The sequence below is a fragment of the Pomacea canaliculata genome, linkage group LG3 (genome assembly GCF_003073045.1).
Source record: "Pomacea canaliculata isolate SZHN2017 linkage group LG3, ASM307304v1, whole genome shotgun sequence".
Taxonomy (NCBI): Eukaryota; Metazoa; Mollusca; class Gastropoda; order Architaenioglossa; family Ampullariidae; genus Pomacea; species Pomacea canaliculata.
The window spans coordinates 39,437,407-39,462,222 of record NC_037592.1 but is presented as its reverse complement, the minus strand read 5'-3'; the positions used below and the strand labels follow the sequence as shown (position 1 = coordinate 39,462,222).

The following is a 24,816-nucleotide window of genomic DNA, read 5'->3' as shown; positions in this document are numbered from 1 at the left end:
GACATGTGAAGTGGTCGGCTGTATCAACTGGTTGAGACACTGGTTTTCTGAAACCTCAAAGCTCGGTGAACTGGTGGAGTGTAACACTGACAAGCAAAGGTCATGGTTGGGTCAACCAGACCACCTACATCATCTGAACATGTGCAATGGATCTTATGGATCTTACCATGACTGTACAGAATGAGTGACTGAGCGCTTGACTGTCACGATCTGATGGGATGGAGTGAATGATTTAGTCAACTGGTTGAGTGTCAAGCTGACATAGAATACTGCATGGCTGACTGAACTGATAAACTTCACTCGCACCTTCAAGTAAGTTCCGCGGCTTGACAAACTAATTTTTCATCCTTTGCGAAACAATCCCTGTTTTTCCCATGTGGCCAAGGTGTAATCACATTTCACGCTTTGGGCAACGAAAGCAACACGAGGCTGTGTCTAAACCTCTTTTAATTTCCACCTCAGTGCAGACGCCCAGCCAAACTGTATTAAGAGGAACATTCAGAGAAAAAAAAACTGTTTAAGTAAAGTATTAGAGGAAAAGAAGGTATCAAACTTGCAGGAAATACATTTTTCGGTCTTTCTTTTAGTTATTTGGTTTCTTTCCTGTCGACTTAACAACAAGATTATTTGTTTCTTTACTGTGTATTTTTCCCAGCATCAATGTTCGATATGTATGTTACTCTGTGATTATATGTTCGCGAGGATGGTATTACTCACAAAGGTTTTGAGCATGTGTTTAGGGAGAGGATGAGGCATGGGAGTGAAGGATGAAACATTATAAACTACCATCAGTGGTCGCCATGCTTGTAGAGAATAACTATGTGCAATACTAGACAGAAATTGCCTACAATAGTAAGTTTATTGCCATGTAAAAACTGAACTGATTTACCCGAGATTCGAACTCATGAAGGCACAGTTACAACCATAACAGTGCGAGGATCCATTTTGTCCGGAAAGGACGGCTACAGTCTGTTTGGTTTGGGAGGACAACCCCGGTGTCTGGCCTTTTATGAGCAGGATGGTGTAAGTGGAGAATTCCTTATCAGCTGATTGCCTGATAAACAACTGCTTGTACAAAGTTCAAAGTTTTTAGCAAGATAAACAGACCGGCAACCTAGGACTGATACCTGTTGGGAAGATACAATCAGCTAAGTGCATGAGGTCCAAAAATTAACATTTCAGCTTTCATACTACTGGTGGTGGAGCCGGGAATTAAAAGGTTAAAAAGAGATTGTGTTTATAATTTATCAGCACATTGTCTACGGGTTTACCAGTTTAATAAGTTTGCTGATAACAGTCACGAAATAACGGTGAGACCCTCTGGCTCCCGATGGTCGTTGGTTACCAACTGTCAGTGGAGAGAGAGAAGAGAAGCAGTCTCTTGTGACAGATGAATGGTTTTGACATCTGAATGTTCTACCATCGGTAACTCAGTTCGGTTTGTTTGAAATGGACTTAAATATTGACAAGGTGTTTAGTTTATTTAAAGTTAGCTTGGAATGTCGTTACAGGTCGTTGTCGGCCTTCCTGAAAGGACCTTTTAACTTAAAAAAGTATAGATGCATTGCTCTAAAAGTTTGACATCCAAACTTATATCAGTCGCCTTTAGTTTCTGAGAGATATGAATAATCTATTTTGATCTTTGACCTCCTGGGGCTGCGGTCATAGCCGTGTGGTAATGTTGTTATAAGGAAGATTATGACCAGACGGAAAGTTAGAAGAAACTTTGCATGTGCACTGAAGAAATAAAAACATGAAATGAAATCAAATAGACAGCGGCCAGACAGAGGGTCCGACATGAACTTGTACCTTTTCATTGACCAGCGAAGATGCTTATATGGACATTTATCTGTGAGGAGACTTGACTGTATGGGGCAAGTGTTGGACTGCCACGTGGAGTCAAGTCAGGAGAACATGGCAGCCGAACATACAAGGGGAAGGTTTGTCGACCAAAGTTTCGAGGGCAGACCAGTGTAACACCCATGATCTATGCAACTGTTAAATGAAATATGGTCAGAATGACAGGAGAAGCTCACTGGTTGATGCATACTCTGCCACTGTCCATCGATCACACCATTTATTACCTTCCCACTCTCGGGTCGTTACTCTTGCCCTCGGTGACCTTTGCGCCCTGATGGATGACTCCTCCATTTTGCGAAGAAACTGTAGGATGTAGCTTCGTTTGAGTTTCATTGTGTCTAGAGAGTATTGATAAGAGTAATCTTTATAAAAACATATGCTATTTTAGGGAGAATTCATTGGCAATTTTCTCTTGATTACAGTCATAGGTTTACAATTCTATTCAATATATTGAAAACATTTACTATAACATTTAAAATAATCAACCAGTAAAAGAAAACTAATATTTATTTATATAATTATATAAAGCATGCAAACTCGTGCCTTGCTGGAAATGTCTTCGTTGCCCTGGATACCAATGATTGCCTAAAGCATGGAAAGTCGAAGGGACAACACTCAGGATGAATTTGCTTGAAGAAGCTAAACCCTTGGGAGCTTCCAAACATTTAAGGGAAAAAACAGATCACTCTCCTTGTCAGAAAATTTGACTTGCTAAGTGGAGGCGGCTTGCTGGCTGCTGCGGGAGACTGGACTGGGAGGCTGCTGTTTCCTAGACTCGCCTCAGCCCGGGATTTTTCAGACAGTGTATAAGGCGACCAAAAAGGTTGAGCTCCAATTTCTGTCCTAATTACCTTAAACAATTACAACTCCCTGCTCCAACGGTCTCTAGACTATGGACCCGGAATTTTTTTAAACAAATAATTTGATAGTTTTTCATCTTGGTGACTGGAAAAATAAACTACATGCTACTTTTTATGAACGAAAAGCTTATAAAGCATAAAATATTGAATGTTGAGGTCCTGTATAATTACTAGATTGTATAATTAACAATATTAATCATAAGTAAGTTGTATAATGTTGAGGTGGTTCTTCACTGCGCAGGTCCACTTTAGATAAGTGGTTGTACTGTATGGACTGTGAGGACTACAAGTGATGGAGGGTTTTGCCAGGCCCTGTAGACCTCCTGACAAACTGTCATTTCAACTAACAGGGTTTCCTTGTGAACCTCCCGCTGATAAAACTGACGACAGGCCGGCGATAACAAATAAGAACCCGTTAGGTGTTGCTGAGCGCAGGCTTTAATTACCTGATGAGAGGTCACACAGTTAAAAATCTCTCCCCGCTCCCCACCCATGTCCACCATCCCCTCCACATAAATAAAAAACAAGATTATTGTTATTGTCTTCTTTATCTCAGTAAACTACCCCCCGCGGCTGAAAGCTGCTGTATTGGGCGATGGATGAGTCTGGCTGTCTGCCTGATGGAGAGGAAAACAAGAGAAAAAGTGACGTGATCCATGCTGCCACACCTGTTGATATCTATAAATAAATAAATAAAGACACCAACGCACGAACATTTATATATATATATACATGCAGACACAGCTCGCAGGATTGGCCTAGAGTTCAGGTCAAGGTCTCAAACAAACAGCGAAACACGTTAACTGACAGTCAAGTTTATTCCGGGTGGATGATTGATGTAATGCTTTGTGTACATGGCGAGGGTGTGACGTCATGCTTTGCCAAGTCATGTTTATATTGCGAGGGCGTGACGTCATGCTTTGCCAAGTCATGTTTATATTGCGAGGGCGTGACGTCATGCTTTGCCAAGTCAGAATCCATATGTTCCGAAAATTCCAGAAATCACAGAATTTTTTTTTTCTTTTCTTGGATTTTTTGTGTTCCTTTAATCAAGGTTCAATTTGCATGATTTCGACGAATCAGTTTGTTTTGAAACCCAGACTTGTTTGTGAAGATGTTAGGCAAGATGTTTGTTTAACGATGAATTACACTTATATCACACTCACACGCTCTTCTGAGAGTTCAACAATTGCATTCAAACAGGAGAAACCCGGTAAAAAGAAAAACGCATGATAACTAACATTATCACCATGGACCCAGTGGGCCACACACACAAAGCTTAGTTCAGAAAGGTTGCCCTGTCTTTTCAAGTGAAACGTCAGCTGTTGGGAAAATTCTAGAATGTGACGAGTGATGCTTGAGTAGGAGCTGGGCCATTAGTAACTATCAGTAGCTGTGAGGACGGAGGTCCGTGAATTAGCATCCTGTAATGGACATGTTCTTCCTAAGGGAGGTAACCAGAGAAGGTAACGAGACAGAGTGCTCCTGCATTCTCAACAGGAAAGAGGGAAAACAAAGTTATCTGTCCTTGGAGATTGGGAAACATAAAAAGATGCAGGAAGCAAAGATGGATTTAAAGGGTTGGGGAATGAGAGAGAGAAGGACGTCGAAAAGGGAAAAAAAGAGGAAAAACCAAGAAAGCAGAATAGAAGAGGTTTGGTTTCTATGGTGACAGGGCACGTCTGGCCTAACACTTCAGTGATCTTCTGAAAGTGTCCTTTCTGGTGATGAGGGCTCAGTCGCAATCCTTTCCGGTTAAGTGCATTTAATAAGCAGAAATGCATTGATAGCGGCGACCTCTACCGAGAGCCTGCGTGGCCCCAAGATTGGTGTTAATGTGTCTGTTGGCAAAAACATGAAAAAGCTGTTGATGCTGATAACACCCAACAATGAAATCATCTTGCACAGACATTATTTGTTTTGTAATCAATACGTGAAGATCCTCTTTCTTACTGTATGTAAATAGGAATGTTTGTATGTCTGTAATAAGTAATTCTATCTACTCAAAGATAATTTCCTGTTGTCATAAAGTAGAGCTTTAATAAGACAAAGAAGTTATAATATTGACAAAAGATGGAGAGTAAGTTGTGATCACTGTCTTTCTAAGGCGATATGCAATAAAAATTTAGATATTTTAAGAGATTGCGATATATTACGAGATGAAAACTCACATGACACCAATAACAATGAAAGACAAGAGAAAATAATTTTCATAGTAATTTACTCCTCAAATCAGCAACTCCGGAGAAAATGAAAACTGGGTAGACTCATGACAAACACTTAAAACTTGGCTCGTATAGACTATATGTACACCTTGGTAATAGAATGTTTTTAGTAATTCTTGTGTGGATACAAATTATTATTCACCCACGCTACAAACATAGGGGTCAGTGATGCAATGGTTATCGCCTGTCACCAATAACAGTGAAGATTGGGTAAAGAGAGTTCAGATTTCATCTCGGAACGCTGTTTTTTTTTGAATGAGAATAGGTTTACATGGCTAGCTGTTTTCAGATGAAATAATCTTAGTTGCTTAGTTGATGACTCAGCATGAAATATCACAAAGGTTTCCGAGCTTAGACTCTCACCAGCCTTTGACCTTTCCCCTCTAACACCTTGCCCACCCATATTTTTGTACCCGATTTACTAAGAGAAAAGTAAACAATCAAGCAAGGAAACGACTGGGCTTTGTCTTCCCTGCACCTTCCTCTGCACACAGAGTAAACCATCTACCCGTCCAGCCAGAAAGCTCTGGAGGATTCATACTTCATTGCATGCTGACATCTATGAGGATAGGCAATGATGTGTACAGCCTGCTTTGTGTTGCAAACAACTGCAAGGAGTCAAGTGTGGTGCTGCTAGCTGCAGCATTTTTGTTTGAAGTGAGAGAAGATGTCTGTAAGGAGGTGAAAAGCTGTATGATATTATCTGTTGCAGTGCGGCACCATGACCACGGTGATCCATTGGCTCCCAGGGTGGCCCGGGAGAAGAGAGGAGCCTCCCGCCTCAACCTCAGCAGCGACAAAAATAGATCGGTAAGTGGCAGGGAGGGAGGGGTGGGAGGGGAGAGAGGGATGGACTGGGAGGGGGATGTGGTGCCAAAAAGAGAGGAAGATGTTAAAGGGAGGAACAGACAGCGATAGACAGAAGGGAGGGCGTTTGCTGCGCTGCCGAGGCAGACTGATGCTTGCGGCACGACGACCGTCTGCTGCACACCGCTGCACGCAAGCCGCATGTTCATCATCCACAGACACGTGACTGAATCAACTGAAACACCCACCACAGTCGTTGTGAACAAACAAAACTTGAACGAACTGAAAACACGGTGTGAAAACAAAACTAAAGCTAACGCTGAAGAGAACACTGAAGGAGGAAGAATTTTTCATTCACTGAAAAGCACGGCGATGAAATGAGGCTGTGGGGCAAATCAACATTTTCCATCGTTTACACTGACATTCAAATAAACGTTGTTTTGTTTTTTTTTGGAATGGAGAGGTTTTATGGAGTTGAGAACAATAAGAACAAAGGAAGGGATTGATTGTCATATTTTGTTATTATTATTTCATCTTGTGTAAACAAACAGGGGAAGTATTAAATGGTCTACACGTGTTGAGTTTGTTTGTTCCCCTCCCTCCCGTGGTTTTTTGTTGATGTACAAAGCAGGTATTAAGGTTTGAGACGATGGTAAATAAAAAAGTGCGTGCTGGCGTGCACGTGCACAAACACCTAGCCACGTGCACACAGACATAGACACATACACTCTTTTTCTCTTTTTTTTTTCTCTCTCTCACACACATAGACACATACAATCTTTCTCTCTCACACACACACACATACACACATGCACGTGTGTACATACCCTTATGTTCACACCCACCGACACTCATGTCTACACAAACAACATTACCTACATCGTGTACACAAAACAATGTACACAAGCAAAATGAAGATTTGTTTTTCACTCATACTTCATAAAATCGATGTTTAATGTCATGCGTGGTGACGAGGAGTGTAAAAAACAAAGAGACGATGTGTTGTTATTCTGCCGTTAGCGGAAATGACGTCATATTCCAGTCGATAGGGGAGATCATACACAGACTAATGCCATCTGTGATTAATGCCGATGCTCCAGCCAATGTTTTTCTCCGCCCTGCCTGGTTTATTTCGCCTAATTGATGCTAATTCGCATGTTGCTGTTCTCATTTGTTTTCTTTGTGTGTATGTGTAAGTGTGTGTGTGTGTGTACTTTCCTGTTCAATGCATTTATCTAATTCTTTGTAACTCTTAACAGTTCAGTAGGATATATGTTAATGCAAAGACCATAGACGTGAGAGATGAGAGTAGAAATAAAATGTAAATACTGAACTGTCAAGAACTACATTATTCGACTTACTAGTCTTGAAATGTTCAACGATGTCCCCAACGTTCCGTTAGTTTTTTTTTCAATTGTCTCTACAGCTGTCCTCTCTCATTATCCAGCTATATACTCGTTGTCTCTACAGCTGTCCTCTCTGGAGGAAGATTTTATCTACGCGGCAGAGTTCGGCGACATCCCCACGGTGCGCCGAGTGCTGGAGGAGAACGCCAACTTCTCCGTGGACTACAGCGACATCTTGGGACGTACGCCTCTCCGATTGGCTGTTGGCAACGAACACCTGGAGGTAAGATCCACTCACATCGGACTAATTAAGCTTAACAGGCTTTATGCTAGCTCGTTCGTCAGTCCGGATGTTCATAACTCAGATGTGTATTACTCCAAACAATTTACTATCGGGATTTTTTCTATTATTATTTAATTTAATTTTTTTCATGTCGCATGTTAATCTGTGAAAATGATAATGGCTGTTCCTGTTCACCTTGCTTGGCCTGCTCAGTAAATATTCAAGTTTGAATTCAAGCAAGACATAAAAACTACCATCTTTCTTTCTTACAGTTTCACACACACACACACACACAGAGGAAAAGATATTCTATCTGTGTATCTTTCCTGTTTTAATCTGTTATCTGTTATCCATCCATCATCCTTTTCGTCCTTTTATGCATCTTTATTTACTAGTCGTTGTATTTTTCCGTCTCACTTCATCTATGATTAAGGATGTCTTTTTTTGTATTAATGAGATTGTAATTTTAGCAAAATAATGTGAGTTAACATCAGGGGAAATGGATGTCTATACGACTTCCGTCTTAAAGAGGCGGTCTCCAGTTTACAATTTACCTTTTTCTTTCCTTTTAGTTTGTGACTATGCTTCTACCTCAAAATTACACGTTTTTCATTTTCGCTTCAATCCTTCCTCTTTTGTTTCTATTTACATTGGTAGCAATTTTATCCTTCATCATGTATCTACCAGACTCCAAGAAGAGACGGAACCCATCTTCTGCATTATCTAGTCGCCTTCCTTCTTCAGGTCTCCAGGCAACAAACTCCATTAACTTTAACTCGATTTTTGTTGCCATTCGTCTGCCTACCGCTTCATTTTTCTTTCTTGTGTTCGGTCCTTTTACGAAAACTTCGCCAACAAGCATACCTCCCTCCTGTCCATCCATTTGCCTCCATTATATCGCTTTCGGCGTCTGACTATTGAAGACAGTTTTCTTACAACCTTGTGTTCATACTGACTTCAAACTGTCAGCACTGAGTCACGTAAACATGCATCGAAAACGAGGCTAATGTAGAGCTAGTGTGGTGATGCCAACAGTAAACATGAATGTCGAAAGGATAAATAAACATAGCACCAAATGGATGAGGAAAGCAATATGTTTAAAGGTATAGTAGAGGCTGTGGTGTGCTGTGTGACGTCAGCGAGGGACAGGAAGTGTCGGCCATTTTAAGGACTTGAGCTCAAGTGATCGGTGGTGTGAGGTTAGTTGGGTTAGTGATATATATATATATATTTTTTTTTAGTGATAATCAAGATGGCTATGACCAATGTCCAACCATATGTCATCAGCTGGGATCAAGTTGACATCATCGGAGGACGAGAGAGACGAAAGAGTCACGTATAATTTCTCTTATCAACACAACATCCTATAATACATTCAACTTTTCCACATGAACAGACACGAAAATACACGAGATTCAAGCTGATCCTACTCTTTACCAGATTCTAAGCAGTTTAGTTTTATTTAGCCTTTACAATCCCTTTAAGAAATATGGATGAATATCTGTCGATATTTGGCGAAGTGCCCACATGACAGTTATATGAAACATTGATCAATCTAATTAAATAGATAATGAAATCAATGTAATTAAATAGGAGATCCGATAGCAGGTTTGTTCACTGATAGTGTAAGAGCATAACTATGCGGGGACTACCAGTAATATACAAACAGAGAAATATGAGCATCGGATAGAACGCTCTGGATAGTATAGGATAGCATGCATTCCCCCAAAAAGTATAATACAAAACCCTTTTTTATTTTATTATTATTAGCAACATCATTGTCAGTGTCTAACCTTGAGACCAGTCATAGGCAGTCACAGGAGGAACCGTTAACCACAGTCAAAATTTAATTAAAGAAACAATTAACGGAAGCAATGGGATGCCAATTTGACATCAGAAGTTTTTACATAAAACCTGATGGAAAAAGAAGACAAAAATTATCAATAATGTCGATAATGAGAGAAATAAATATCGCATTGCTATGAGAGGAATAATTAGAGAAATCGCACGCAGGATCCGTGAATCAGTTCTTCGCCTGATGGGATTCGTCTGCCGCTGTATCCTCTCTGTAGTTTGGAAGCTACCCTCTGGCTACACACAATGAATCGATTGGTCCAAAAGCTTTTGTACGACTTAGATATGTCAGACTGTTGTTGTCCTACCTACAGACGTGTCCAGATGCTGGATGACAGCTTCCAGTGTGCAGAGATGCTTGCCACGGGGCGAGGCAGACAGGTACGAGTGTTACTTTGAATGTTTTGTCCATTCAGAGGTCGCGTACACTTTAGATAACTAAACAGAAAGTTCAAAACGGTATAAAATAAAAATTTAAAAATATTATCATTTCAGAGAATTTTATTATTTAAAAAAAAACAAAACTAGGGGATCTACAGAGTGGGCTACTAAGTGAATTTTCTGGAGTGCTGAATACAGAACAATGTGGGGAGCTGTGTAAATTTCGAAGGGATGAGTGACCCTAGGGAAGTGTTGTATGGATCCTCCAAGGGAGATGAGTGGACATTGCAAAGTGTTGTATGGATCCTGCAATGTTCTGAGTGGACTTTGCAAAGTGTTGTGTGGATCCTGCGAAGGGTGGAGAAGGACATGTTGGCACCTGCTTTGAACACAGGGAGCTGATGCATGCTTTCAGAGAAGTATACTCTGCCTGCACCATGTTTATGCTTCTCGCGCCAGACATGGAGCTTTGAAAGTCCTGGAAGTTTAGTTTTCCTATAAACATCCACCACGATTTTGCAGCTGTATTTTTTTCTCCTAAGACCTTAGTTTTAATGTCAGTGGGGAAAAAAACCATAAAGTCAAGGCGACGAGCTTAGAACTTTTTCTCCCACTTTTTTCTCTCCATTCTATAACTGCTTACAGAGCAGTCGGAAAGTTGGAATGTCAGGATTGTATGGACAGTCAATAAATATGGACGAAGCAATAAATAGAAATACTTTTTTTCCGAAATTACAGGCTGTTTGACCAAAGCTTCTGGATAAATATATATTGCTCACCTACTTCATGGTGTCCTCACCTCTCCCATCTTCGACATCTTACTACTAGCAATTAAAATGTTTAGGTCATTGCTTACATAAATAACCTGTAGACATACCGGCTTAGTTCGTTGTTACACAACTGCTGGTGTAGCTGTTGACGTAAAGACGTTGTGCTGACGTAGCTGTCGCCATTACTGTTGGCCGCAGGTGGTGGAGCTGTTGCTGGACCGCTGCAACCTGTCGACGATCCACGAGGCGCTGCTGCAGGCCATCAGCGCCGGGCACGAGCAGATTCGCCGAGACCATCCTCAAGCATCCCAAGTACTGCCACATCAAGAAGGAGAACAAGCGTTTCGGCGCCACCGACTACTTCTACACCACCACCAGCGAGGACTCGCCCTTCAGCTCCGACATCACGCCCCTGATCTTGGCCGCCGAGCGAAACCAGTTCGAGATCGTTCCAGCTGCTGTTACTGCGAGGGGAGACCATCCCCAAGCCTCATCACTATTACTGTAACTGCCAGGAGTGTGCCAACAAGTTAGAGTTTGATCAGCTGCGGCTGGCCAAGACCCGCTTGAACGCCTACAAGGGCTTGGCTAGTGGAGCCTACATCTCGCTGTCCAGCAAGGACCCTGTGCTCACCGCCTTCGAGCTGGCCAGAGAGCTGCGACAGGTGGCCAAGTGGAGAAGTACTACAAGGTGAGAAACAGGTGGCAAAAATATGACAAAGCAAGGGAAGAGGCAGTCCAAGAGTAAATGTTAGATGTGAAGACATTTTTATTTCTTGTTTTTGCTTCATGTTCAACATCCAGCTGCAAGACTGCTGATGTATTGAATCCTTCGTTGTCCAGACGGACTACCTGGCGCTGGCTGACCAGCTGAGCGACTACGTGGTCAAGCTGCTGGACAAGATCCGCGGCCATGATGAGCTGCAGGTGCTGATCAACAAGACAGGTGCTGACAGCGAAGCAGGAGACCTACGAACTCTTGGCGAGACTGAAGCTGGCCATCCGCTACCGCGAGAAACGGGTGGGTGGTCCAGTCTCTTGTCATTGCAAGACCGGCTGGACACGTGATATTTACGTTCCATTTACGTTCAGGTCTTGTGTTCCTCGTCCGGTCGTTTGACTGTTTGTTTACTTTTTACAATTTTTCTTTTATATTTTTTTGTCATTATTTTTCTTTCTTTGTTCCTTTGTTCTTTTCCATGTCCTGATTAGTTTGTTTCCTTGTTTGGTTTGTTTGTTTATTTTTTCTTGTTTTGTTTTTTTTTTTTGGTTTTGGCTTGCCATTTAATTTAATTATACATATTTTTGTTCATTTCCGCCTGTCTTATTATGTCCGTTGGATTTAATAGTTCACGATTTTCTCCTTCCATCTTCATTAATTCGTTTATTCTCTCCTTTCTTTAATTTCTGTTTAATATTTCATGCCTTACCCTTTTCGTCCTTCCCTTCATTTCTTCTGACACCATCTGGCCTATTCTTTCCCTCCCTCCTCACCATCCCTTACACCCCTACCCTGCACATGTGTTCCTGGCCAGGTTCGTGGTGCGGGCTTTAGAAGCAAGCAGGCGCTTGTTTACCTGTTTCCCAGTGCTTACTTTAGCTCTTTTGTCTCTTTGTTTACCTTCTGTTGTTTCCACGGAAGCTCTTTGCGAACTTGCAAGCAAACATTCCATGATTAAAGTGTAAATAGCCCAGCGGGCAGCTCGTATTCCGTGCCCGGAGGCTTTTCTGTTTGCATTTCAAACTACGATGGAGCAAATAAGATGACGAACACTAAGTGCGTTCCAAGGGGGGACAAAAAAAATTAAATAGTTAATACAAAGGGACGCTACTCCAAGCAGAGATAACTCTCGTCTACGTCTGAGATGCAGGGAATTGTACGCATGGCCCCTCGTCCTACGGAGTCTGTCTCTCGAGCATGTACACTCATGCATTAACATCATTCTCGATGCATTAACATCATGTCCGTCTGGTTCAATACTCGGCGTGGCAGCGGGTTCAAGTTCAGGGCAATCAAAAACTGTTTTTACTGCCGGTGCAGCTTAAAACTTTATTTGAAAGGTTGGAGCAAGTTTGTGTCTCGTGCAGGTCCCCTGGTACAGCAGGTGGTCGATGTCCTGATCACTTTGGCATGACAGCCACATGTTGCAGGGATTATTGTGTTGGATTTATGAATACCTCCTTCTCCATTTTCTGTTTATTAGTCCACAACCAAGCTCTCACTGGTATAAAAGGATGAAGATTATATTTGTGATAACAGTTATTTGTAAAACTCAATCTGTGGCACGCGACGATCTTATGTAAAATTTTTGTTATAAGCTGATTGTATTTTTATTTGTAAGCATACTTGACAAAGTTGTTATGAAAAATTCACAAACTGACTTGTTTTTATTTTTATATGGATTGTTTTTGGCGAGAGTGAGAGGCTATTAATAATAATATAAAATAATTATAATAAATTATATTTCCTCTGCACGCACACAACAAAACAAACACTTTATACAAACCTTAAAATAAATTGTAAATCACTTCTTGAATTTTATTTGGTCTTCTAGCTGTCGTGGAAGTGCTAATAAAAAGGTTTTATTTATTAATCTGTTCCTACACAGAATACATTATATTTTTCTTATCTTCTAGTCTTGCAATGTATGTTTCCTGAACCGTGTCTTGTCCTGTCTATGTGTAGCTCATGTCTGACAAATACTGTAAATGCTGTGATGACTAGTCTACCATCGTCTTTCATCCCAGTTTGTCGCCCACCCGAGTTGCCAGCAGAAGCTGGTCAGCATCTGGTACGCCAACCTGCGGACACTGGAGAGGTCCAACTGGTTCAAGCGAGGAGTCATCGTCATTCTCATCACATCTTCTACCCCGTCCTCGCCATCTGCTATTGGTTTGCGCCCAAAACAAAGGTCTGTCGTCCCATTAGTGTGTGTCACCTGTCATCTATCAATGATGCTTTAAATCAGTGTCCAATCAGTGGATGTCTCTCATCAGTCACCTGTCAGTGCATGTCTATCACCATCATCGTCTCTCATCAGTCACCCGATCAGTGTACGGATGTGGTCAGAGTTTGAGCAGTCTGTGTGTATTATCAACCTCCCACGAAAGTATTTTTGTCATCAACCCGCTTCATAGTATATACTTGTAATGTTTTCACTAGTACATGGTACATTCGTCGATTTTCTTTTTATTATTTTTTGCGGGAACGGTAACATTTGTTGAAATCTTCCCTACATTCCTTTCAAACTGATTAATCTAGTAACACAAAAGTATTCTTTTTTCACAGGTCTTCCTAGAGATTTCCCTTGTTTTCCCTAACTACGTGACAAAAGCACTCTAGCAAACACGTTTTAAAATGTGAAAATCTCGTGACATTTCTCACGCGCACATCGCTAAAGCCCGATGTCCATCTCGCCAAACCCCATCATTCCTTGGTCTTGGCCTCGGCTCTGTTTCCGTGGCACCAACACCAATTTCATCTTCTTGCTCAGTCTAGGTTCCAGAAGGAAACTTATGACCACTTCAGACTACGTGACGGAGATAATCTCCATATTGGATTTCATTGGATCTGGCGCCGAGGGCTTACCCGATGGAAATTTGTTGTCCACGTGGCGAAGGTTTCCTACATGAATGTTAGTGAAATCGCCTTTCCTCAACAGTCAGTGAATCATTGACTGACAACTGCTTTACTGTTTTAGGTCCTAGGTTTTGTCAGTTCCCCAATATTTGACACAAACCTCCAGTCCTATCTGTCAAGTAGTCTACAGCCAATCAACAAGCTCTCAGCCTTCTCTGCAAACAAATCACAGCCAATCAGCGCACGTCTCTCAAATGCCGCCTATATTTTGTGTATGTTTTTATGAGTGGGCATAACATGTCAACATATACATGTTCATATTTGTTCCTTTTTGCCAGGTGGGAGATTTTCTCAGGTGTCCCTGCGTAAAATTCATTGGCCAGACCATGTCCTTCATCACCTTCCTCCTCATGATTCTCATCTCTACGGCCATGGAGTGGCCTTCTGTGCACAAAAATTTGTCCACGTTCACACAGGTCAGACAGAAAACTGTACATAAAAGGAAAATAACAGTAATTTATTTATCTGGTGCAAAATAATTTCTATTTAATTTTGCTGTATAAAAATTATCCTCAGATCGAGACAGTTTGTGTACTCCACTACCTTAGACATTCAAAAGGTGAGGGTAGGAGGAAGATTTTTTTCTGTTTCTTTTTGCTTGGATATTTCAATATCAAGAAATAGTTCTTAGATTTTTAGCATCTTAATGAAATCAAATTGTAGTTTATTTTTAATTATTGGGTGAAAGTTTTAATCTTTTATAAAAAAAAAAATACTTTGCAGGTGTATATTCATTATGAAGTCTTCCGTAACCGGACTGGAGTCTGGCCAGCCGACTTTGTTGTCCGCACGTTCCAGCCAGAAATTATTCATCTTCTGATGTCAATATGGATTGTTGGTACGTGTGTCTGTCTGTCTGCGTGCTGGTTGAATGACTGTCTCTCCATCATTGCTAATTGTCAACTGAGTGCCTGTAGCTCTTGTCATCTACAATTATTCGAGTATGTCATCACTTGTCATTCTTTGTGTTTCAAGCTCTGTTTTTGACAATGGAGTGCTCGTCTCTAGTATATTTAGTACAATCACTTCCTGTCCTAGTTAGATGTTTGATTGTATTTCCTTCTTTGATGACCCCTGAGTTCACATGAGTGTAGATTTTATGTTTTTGTCCATCATAATGTTTGTAGGTTCGTATCCGTAGTAGGGAAGAGCGTGACTAAGTGGGTTCAGAAAATCTATCTTGTGACAATCACTTTTATTATTCTGATACCTTGACCTTTGTGTGTCGTGCAGGAATGGTTTGGCAGAGGTCAAGCAGCTGTATGGAGATGGCCTGCTGAACTACTTTGACTCACTGTACAACTACCTGGACACAGCTGTCCTCAGCTTGTATGTCGCATCCTTCACCTTGCGATACTTCACCATCACCATGGTGGGTCCCCTAGATGCTTCACCACGTGACATTCTGACCTGTTTAATACTGTGATCTATGTGAGTTTTTGAAGTTCTTTTCACTCAGTGTACAAAATGTTGATAGATCCGTATAATGATATATATTTTTAAAAATTATCTTTATTTTCTTGAGTACCAGGTAGCACGAACTCGTGCGCACACACACACACCTACTTGAGAGTTATGTCCCTTCGTTTATAAACAGTGAGGTTATCAGCCCCTGCTTCGTTTGTTGTTGTTTTTTCTCCGTGTGACGTGCTTCGATTTGGATGAAAGTCTTCATGTTTACGTGTGCTTCTCTCTTGTTTGTTCTCATCGTGTGTTCTGCAGCTGGGTTGTATACACTGTTCTTTTGAAGTGCGAGACGATTGAAGCTGTTGACTGGATTCCAGTCTGGAGTGTTTCAAACGACCTGGAGTAGCCGTGTACAAAGTCACCATCATCTTTGAGTTGTTTAAGCATTTCTAGTATTTCATAATATTTTCAAGAGTTTTATTCATCTTCTCAACATTCTCCTGATGTCACTTGTTTTCCGGAGTCGTCCCTGTTAAATCTGCATTGTTTACTATTTACTGTCAGAACACAAGGAATCGTTGACATCTTTGTTACTATTTCTTTGGTCCTGTTCCGGGCAATGATCCTGCCTTTCGGCTGAGATATTGTGCTATACAAATTAGCTTATTATTATTATTATTATTATTATTATTATTATTATTATTATTATTATTATTATTATTATTAATTTCTTCACACAACACTATCACCATCACCACCACCGAACCATATTGATCTAACATCGGCCTGATATATATTTATATACGAGATATGTACAATTATTTTTTAATACTAAATTAAAGTCAGATATGGAGAGTTCGAGTTAGAATGTTTGTCTGTTTTGTCCACAGGTGAATCTCTCCCTGGAGTATTTCGTGGACGCTAAACCGTGGAATGATCTGTTCGAAGGCAGACCGGAGCCTGAGCAGCGCTTGTACTGGTTGATTGCAGGTAACGTGGACATAGCGAGTGTCTTACCTGTGTCTGTCAACTGTACCCTGTACCTGTACCCTGTACCCTGTACCCTGTATGTCTGCAAGCGTGAAATTAACGAATCGTAAGAACCTTGAATCGAATTTCCAATCACCTTCACCCTCCATCAAATGCATTACACATCCCGGGTTGTCTTCCCCCATAATGGAGCTTGAAGGTTCCTCAGGTCATCAATATGCTGTACTCGCTGTGTTAATAAACCTTCATTGTCAAACATTCAATATCTCTCGGCTTCACCAAGTACAGTCAGATGCATGTCTGTCTGTCTGTCTGAAGATTTGCGTACATACAAAAGTTACTTTACCATTTCTTTAGAAAGATCTGCATTTCGAGTTTCTGCAATAATGGAATTGGCTTTGTTATTTTATGTTTCCCTTTCTCCTCGCTCGAGCCTGGTGCCAAATACTTTCCAGCGAGCAAGCGAGGAAGAGGTCCATCATGCTGATTCCGATTCTTGACAACAGGAATTGATCGCATGGCTATTTTTGTTCCACAAGAAAAGATTTTGCATGGCTGCAGGGGCTTCCTCCCGCCCCAAGACGAGGCCTGTTATCAGAGACAATGTTTGCCCTCTGCCAGGACCCGCTGGGCCCCAGGGTCCGTGTGGCTGTGTAGTTGCCCAAACTGCCAAAACCTCTTGATAAGACATTGAAATACAGGCTTACAGCCAGCATACATCTGCTGCCCTGCTCTATTTCTGCTTCATTATATGACCACAAGGCACTTGAGTCATCCTCATCTTGTCCTCCTTCACGAAGCTGTCTTTCTGTTAATATAGCATCAGTTTGTTGTGTGTAAACATTTGAATTATTGTTTAAAAAAAGGAACCAGACGAGAGGTGTGACAGCTTGGATGAGCAATAGATGGATCGTGTTGAGCAAGACGGATGGTGGGATGAGTGGCCGGTCGTGTGACGGGATGATTGTTGTTTGCAGATCGCTTCTACTGGAACAGCTACGACCCACACAATGTGGCAGAAGCCATGTTTGCTCTCGCCAACATCATCAGCTTTGCCCGCGTGTCCTTCGTGCTCCCAGCCAACGAACTCTTTGGGCCCATGCAAATCTCGCTGGCCCGGATGATCACGGTGGGTCCTGGCAAAAGGTCAAAAGTGACATTTTCTCTAGTAAATCAACGTGTGGAAAGTTCAGCTCTTATGCCCTTTTTACAAATAAAAATAACTTGTATTTATGACTGACAGGTGTTGATTTATGCATCATTTTATCTCTGTAAACCTCTCTCTAGCCCCAGCAGGTTTGTCAGAACCTCAAAGATGTTATTGCAGACAGAAAAACAGAAATGACCCCAAATTGAACTCAGGTCTTACAGTCCAAAATGTTGGATAATAGTTTATAAAATGTACTTGATTGATGGATGCCTGTAACAGCTACCCACACGTGACAAACAGAAGCCTCAACTGAAAGAGATAAAGGGAATCTGTTGATGAAATAACAGTAAGATGTCTTTGTGTTTGTCTGCAGGACATCCTCAAGTTCGGTGTCATCTTTTTGGTCCTGTTCTTGGCCTTTCTGGTGGGTCTGCACAATCTGTACTGGTATTACCCTAAAGCTGTCCGCAAGACTGTGGAGCTGTTTGAGAACAATGTTACGACGATCGCCGAGAGATACTTTGGCATGTAAGTATTATGACTGCTGCCATGGCATGTCAGGTGTGTCACTACTGTCATGACATCAACTGTCACACTTTTATAGCATGTAAGTACGGAAATTCCATTATGTAGATACTGTTACTCTTGTCATGGCATTTAAGGGCCTCTGGCTAGTTCAACGATGAGAGGATAGAGAGAATGAAGAAAAAGCAAAGATGTGGAAAAGGTAGAGGGAAATTAGTGGTTTATGCCGAGCCAGCAGCATAGTCTATATTATTGCAAGACAGCCAGGCTTGTAAACATGCCACATGCAGAGAAAGAAGAGCATGCCAGAGACGAGAACTGAACCCACGACAGCCAACCTTCATTGTTATTGATGACAGGCGCTAACCGTTGCGCCACCGTGCCGTCTAAAATGTGAAAAGGGGATTAGGGAAATGAAATAAAGAGGAATGAAGGAAGAGGGGAAACAGGTGGAAGTTTCGATTCTGTTGATTTTTCGCACAACTGACGCCTCACGGCCCGGGTAAAAAACATTAGTACAGGCTGCTGCCATTATTGACGCCTTGTAAATTCTAGGTTGGAAATAGCATGCATGCGCCTTATTAATTTATTTTCTTTTTTTGAGACCTCGGACGAGGAGTAGCTTCAAGCTGAGCTGTTAAGATGACAGGCGTCAGACAGAATGTATGAATACAAGATGGCCCCTGAGTGTGGATGGTGCTCCTTGGGACGCAGGAAGACTTAACAGCTTATTCACACTTTGTTGCGCGCCTTCGCATATTGAAATAGTTTCGATCCGATCCTGAATTCTCTTCTGTTGTCTCTCTGTCTGTCTGGAAATTTGTCCCTTAGGAATAAACTGACAGCAAGTCACTACATCAGCAACGGCAATCAGCGGTTAGGGTCAATGTTACAAGACTGTTGAGTGTGTACTGAAAACTAGAATGTTCCGCCTGTCAGTCTGCTAGCCAATGGATTCGTCAGTCTGTTATACAGTCTGTTGTTTAGTCGATGTGTTGACTGTTTTCTTACTCCGGAGTCTCTCCCACAGACCTGATGTCACCTTCAGAACGGTCTTCTGGTCCATGCTGGGCCGTGGTGAACCCTCCGTAGTGGAGCTGGGTGACTACGAGAACTACTTCGTTCAAAACGTCGGCTACTGGATCTTTGGCTGTTACAACGTCGCCATTGTCATCGTCCTCCTCAACATGCTTATTGCCATGATGTCACGGTCCTTCGACATCATCCAGGTTGGACTGAACAGAATTACTATGTAGCAGTCATTTGCCGTCATCCAGAATTCAGATGTCCTCTTACCTCATCCTGTTGGTTGTGAATATAATTATGTTGGATAGAATCTTTTATGTCATTCAACGTTTTTCTTTTTCTTTTCTTTTATCATTTTTTTTTTCAACACTACTTGAGCCTCATTGGTGTTATTTGTCCAGGCGGAGGCCGACACTGAGTGGAAGTTCGCGCGCACGAAGTTGTACATGGAGTACATCAGCGGCGAGTCGACCCTGCCCGTGCCCTTTAACATCGTGCCCAGCCCCAAATGCTTCCTCAACCTTCTCCAGCGTGTCTGCAGCTTGTTCCGCCGAAAGAAAGAGCTGCCACCCGTAGGTCATCCGGGAAGAATCAAAGACATTGAGATGTTCCCTTCCTCTAACGGAAACGTAAGAACGATAATTAACAGTGCTTCTTAAAGAAACGTTAGACGAAGAACAATGTCAACATAATACAATAAATAAACAAAATGAAATCAAGAAACAGACAATAAATCTACAACTAATCGCTCCTGCCCCGAAAACAACAAAACTACCCACAAAATACACCCCACCAAAAAACAAAAAAACAAACAACAAAACAACAACAACAACAAAAACCCGAAACCAAAGGTAACGATGTGTGTGATAACTGTGTGAACTGTGTGAACTGTGTAGCAGGATTCCCAGATCCAGCAGGGCTGGGAGACCCCAGGGGCCCGCAATGCTGGGATCAAGAGGTTTCAGGAACGAATGGGAACAACAAATGGATTTGTGCGAAACGACTCTGACCCTAACCTGTACGCCAGTGAAAACCTGACCTACAAGGTAAGTGTTGAGGGCAAAGGTTGTCTAGAACCTTCGTGAGAGGTTGGTATATGGCACTGGTATCGTCCCACCAGTCTATTAGGGTGAGGACTATTTTTGGGATACCGCTACAAAATTGATTTATGTTGTTCATTTAGGTAATAATGATACACACATGCCCTTTACTAAGTTTTTTTTATCAGAAAGACAATTTATCACACCTGTTTTTCTTCAGCGCGTGATGAAAAGAATCGTCAAGCGTTTCATCTTTGACACACAACGGGAAGACGACACGAAAGAAGGTGAATACAACTCATTACAATCTATAGTACCTCTGTATTCCTCCCTCTAGCTTTGCTTCCGAAGCCTGCATGCGATATCATTTAATTATATTCATCACTCTGTTTTTTTATTGTTCAAATTTCTATCGTAGTCTTTCTGCAAATTAACGTATGCCAGTCTGTATGTGAGAGAGGTTCAGACATCTGTGTGTGTGTGTGCCTGTATGGACCATGAGATTAATTCTTTGTGTAATTGACTCTAGTTATGCCGCTTGTCAAACTCTGACAATGAAGCTCTGTGCAGCTGACATCGATGAGCTCAAGCAAGACATATCCAGCTTCCGGTACGAGATGTTGAACCAGCTCAACGTCCACCAGAATATGTCCCAGCAGGCCTCGGAGCGCCTGGAGCATTTGTCGACCCGCATGGAGCAGCTGGTCAGACAGCAGGACATTCTCCTAAAGTGTTTTCTCAAAGGAATACACTCTGGTGATTTTTCTACGGATCCAGGAGGAGGCAACAGAGGTGGCAGCAGCTGTACAGCTCGTGGAGGACTTGGGGGAGGAAGAGGTGCTGAAGGTGACGTGTACATTATCACTCCTGGGGACAGGGACGACACTTCCCCTTGTGGCTCGCCTATAGGGCCGATATCTCCACACAGCCCCAGCCACCGCAGCCCCTTCTCCTTCGCGCCGTCAGACCTCTCCTACGCATGCGCAGATTTAACCAACGCTGGTGACGTCAGAAGTGCTGGCAGTTCGCGTTCCTCCAGCCGGAAGTTGCATGGGATTCCGGAAGAAGACAAAGCTAGGGTCGACTTTAGAGCTTATCGTAGCCTCAGCGCTCGCTGTCCCGCGAGGGAGGATGGGGACAGGAGGGACCGACGGGGATCCGAACCTCCTCCCTCGCCGTTCAGACGCCGCGATCCTGCTCGTTCACCGCTGGACGTCAAAGTCGAGTTCCGAACCCCAAAGGTTCTGGACGAACGAGGTGGCGCGAGTGTCAGGAGCAGCGACTCTGCTGCCTGCACATCCCAGACTAGTGGTGGCCCTGCTGACGATGGTGATGCGGTGGCGGTAGAGACAGTCGTGGTGGTGGGAATGAACGTGACAGGAGTCACCATAGTGACGAACGCGAGAGACGTCACCCAGGTGACGCCATGGACAGTGACGGAGACGACCACGACACGTACACGATCGTCGAGCGACTGTGACTTTAGTGTTATCGTGTGTTATCAACTGTGTCGTCATATTCTCTTCTTCAGAAGCGGACATGAACATAAACCACAGCAGCAGTGGAGTGTGTGGGAGGTAGCCTGTGATGTCAAACGGTTGCTGCTTACAGTCGGAGAGTGACATCACGTGGACCCTGTTGCATGAGTGTTTTTAACGACCCATACATTTCAAACAATCAACAGTTTTTATGGGCTGTTTTATGGATGGAAAGTGAACACAAACCCTTATGCAACGTGGCCCAGAAGAAGAAAGTAATCAGTCTGCTGAAAATCCTTGTAGGGTCAAGGTCGGCTGCCAATCACTATGGTTACATTAAAGTTTGCTTGGAACAATGAGAATTCTTTTCCCAGTCAGCAGGAAGACAACTAAGAGCTTCACTTAGAAAATGTTTTTTTTTTTCAGTTTGCTTATCGCAGAGAATTTAAATAAGGGAAGACAGAAAAGAAAAAAACAAATTTAAAATGTTTTAAGCCCTTGCTTTTTTGTTATCAGACAAAAGCTCGTTACTATGGTTGCAAATAGATTGTCACTCTTGTTTGTTAATTGGGGGGATTTTGAGAAAAAGTTAAATATTCATCCATTATAAATATCATTCTATTGCTTCCTTTAGTTGAAATTCCATTATTGTACTATGGTCAGTCATAATTAAAATAATTATTTGTCGACAATGTTTTACAAGTATTACAGATAATTGCATGAACATAAGCCAACAGTTTCGTTGCAGTAGTTGTAGTTGACTCTGTTGCCGGTGTACCTCCAGGCTGTGTGTGGAACAAACTAGAAGTCTTATCGGGATAGAATATGTTTAGAAACAGTCATATACTCCTAGATTGTGTTAATATTTATGTCTGTTCCACTTCAGTATAGAGCATTGATACAGAAAATTGAATTGCTTCGAACTGTGAATACATTTTTTGCAGAAGGTTGCGCTGATATTTTGCCATTAACATTTGTGGGTACTGAAGTCTGTCGACATGATACCATTGCATATATTTCCAAACTGAATAATGAATATAATTGTATGGCATGAACAGTTTTATTTTAAATTGAAATAATGACAGTGAAACATCAGACTTTAAATTACTCACCATGTCTAAATGTGAAAACTGATACCAGACTACAATTTGTATGCTTTTTTCCCTTTCAGCTTTCATTTGAAAAAAGCGGTTCTAATAAAGTTCACAGAGTAAAATACATGCTCATGATGAAAATAGACTAACCGACAAATATTTGCATGAATCTTTAAAAAATTCACTGCAAGTATGTTAACCTGTAAATTAGTTTCAAGCTCTGATTATGAAATATTGCATTCTTTTCCGAATCAGAATTAATATTGGTGTGCCTTATCAGAGAGATTTGCTGTCAGAGAAAACCACTTCCAGAAGTAAGTTGATCATTCGGTTTATGAAGGTCGAAGAGAAGAATTAGATGACTATATTTCAAGAAACATGTCATAAAACTGGATTCTGTAGGCAGACAAGAGACTTTAAGTACCTGCTTCAGTGCTACACACCAAGGCTGCGTCGGGTTTTTTTTTTTTTTTTAGCTTTTGGTGGGAAATTCATTATAGAATATTGTTATTAATGACCCAGTATATCTGGACGGGATGTCAGCATGACCTGTGAAGATCAAGAAAACATCACATTGTTTATCAGAAGAGATAATTTTAAGAGCAAAAAAATCCACCAAAATAAGTTTCGAAGCTGAAAATTTTCCGAAGTGATTATGTCTTCTTTCATAAGGAAACCGTACGTGTTCTACATTTTTTCATTGTGGAAATAATCAGTTAATGCCATCTTGTAAGACATATTATGTAACCTCAAGGGAAGTCGTAGTGTTAGGTGAAGCTTATACTTTATTACTGAACCAATTACATTTCTTGCTGTTTGGCATGTTCATATTATTATTATTTACTTTTACTATTGGAGCATTATTACTATTTTACTATTTTATACTATTTTATTATTTGTGTATTCAATTCACTGTATTATAATAATAGCACACGATATGATAATATTAATTTATTTTTCCTGTAATATTATTCGTGTGAATTGTCTGTGTACTTTAACTGTTTGTGAGTGAATTTAGTATGCAAACCAGCTCCAAGGGCTTACATTCTTCAGATGAGACGACTATGACATCAGCTGCCGGTTGTATTCTGTTTTAACTAGTCTTTACTCATTGCGAAGGAAGGATGCGGAGACAAATACACATTTAATCGTAGAGGATGGAGAAAGGGAGACAAATCTCAGACTTCAAACGGGTACAAAAGTTGTGTCCCTTGGCGAGTGATGGCGGTGTGCAGTTTATTTAAATATGTTTGCCTTCAGAATTATAGGCACGCTCGAAAGGAAGGAGCAAACTGTCGGACATGTAATCAAACATCTAGACTAGCAGGCACGCGCACACACACATACACACAGAGAAAAGATAGCGAGCGCACTTGTATTCAAGGAGACAGACAGGAGACAGCAGGCGGCTCAGTGGATGGAATTGTCAGAACTTGGAAGAATGTGGGCTCTTGTTTGCAATGACGGGTACCTTGTGTGTGTACGCCTGTACTTGTAGGTGCATGTAAGTATGCATAACTGATCTTACGCACGCGTGTGTGTGTGTGTGTGCAGTTTGTGTAGGATTATGAATGCATTGTGACTAATATCTTTGATTTTGTTGTTCTGTGTGAGAAAGAGAAATGTGATGTGCAATGAGTGTATCGATGGGTTTCGATTTCGTGAGTATAGTTTGCACGAATGTCCATGTCTCTCTGGTTTTGTCAGCGCATGTGTAGTTGAATATGTGTGTGTGTGGTTGTACAAGTCTAGTTGTGTGTGTGGTTGAAGTGTAATTGTATGTGTGGTTGTACAATTGTAATTGTGTGTGTGTGTGGTGTGTGGTTGTACAATTATAATTGTACGTGTATGGTTATACACTTGTAATTGTGTGTGTGTGTGGTGTGTGATTGTACAATTTTAGTTGTGTGGGGTGTGTGGATGTACCAGTGTAATTGTGTGTGTGGTTGTACAGTTATAATTGTGGGGATGTGTTGTTGTACAAGTGTAATGTGTGTGTTGTGTGGTTGTCCAAGTATAATTATGTATGTGGTGTGCGATTGTCGCATAACATGGTAATCAACTGGTCTTTCTTCCAAGC

At 41.6% G+C, this 24,816-nt stretch overlaps 1 protein-coding gene across 1 annotated transcript in view; it reads left to right on the top strand.

Moving 5' to 3' along the window:
• LOC112559947 (short transient receptor potential channel 3-like) overlaps positions 1-24,351 on the top strand; it is a 49,936-nt gene extending 25,585 nt beyond the window's left edge. Inside the window, 22 exon segments of the mRNA XM_025231459.1 lie at positions 5,658-5,755; positions 7,223-7,381; positions 10,585-10,671; positions 10,673-10,837; positions 10,839-11,058; positions 11,061-11,077; positions 11,230-11,346; positions 11,348-11,407; positions 13,135-13,249; positions 13,252-13,298; positions 14,305-14,442; positions 14,750-14,864; positions 15,260-15,268; positions 15,271-15,398; positions 16,324-16,423; positions 17,401-17,552; positions 17,947-18,101; positions 19,129-19,327; positions 19,526-19,753; positions 20,021-20,170; positions 20,385-20,451; positions 20,735-24,351. Coding sequence (XP_025087244.1) covers positions 5,658-5,755; positions 7,223-7,381; positions 10,585-10,671; positions 10,673-10,837; positions 10,839-11,058; positions 11,061-11,077; positions 11,230-11,346; positions 11,348-11,407; positions 13,135-13,249; positions 13,252-13,298; positions 14,305-14,442; positions 14,750-14,864; positions 15,260-15,268; positions 15,271-15,398; positions 16,324-16,423; positions 17,401-17,552; positions 17,947-18,101; positions 19,129-19,327; positions 19,526-19,753; positions 20,021-20,170; positions 20,385-20,451; positions 20,735-21,786 — 3,578 coding nt within the window. The 3' untranslated portion in view covers positions 21,787-24,351.
• Positions 24,352-24,816: the final 465 nt, after the last annotated feature.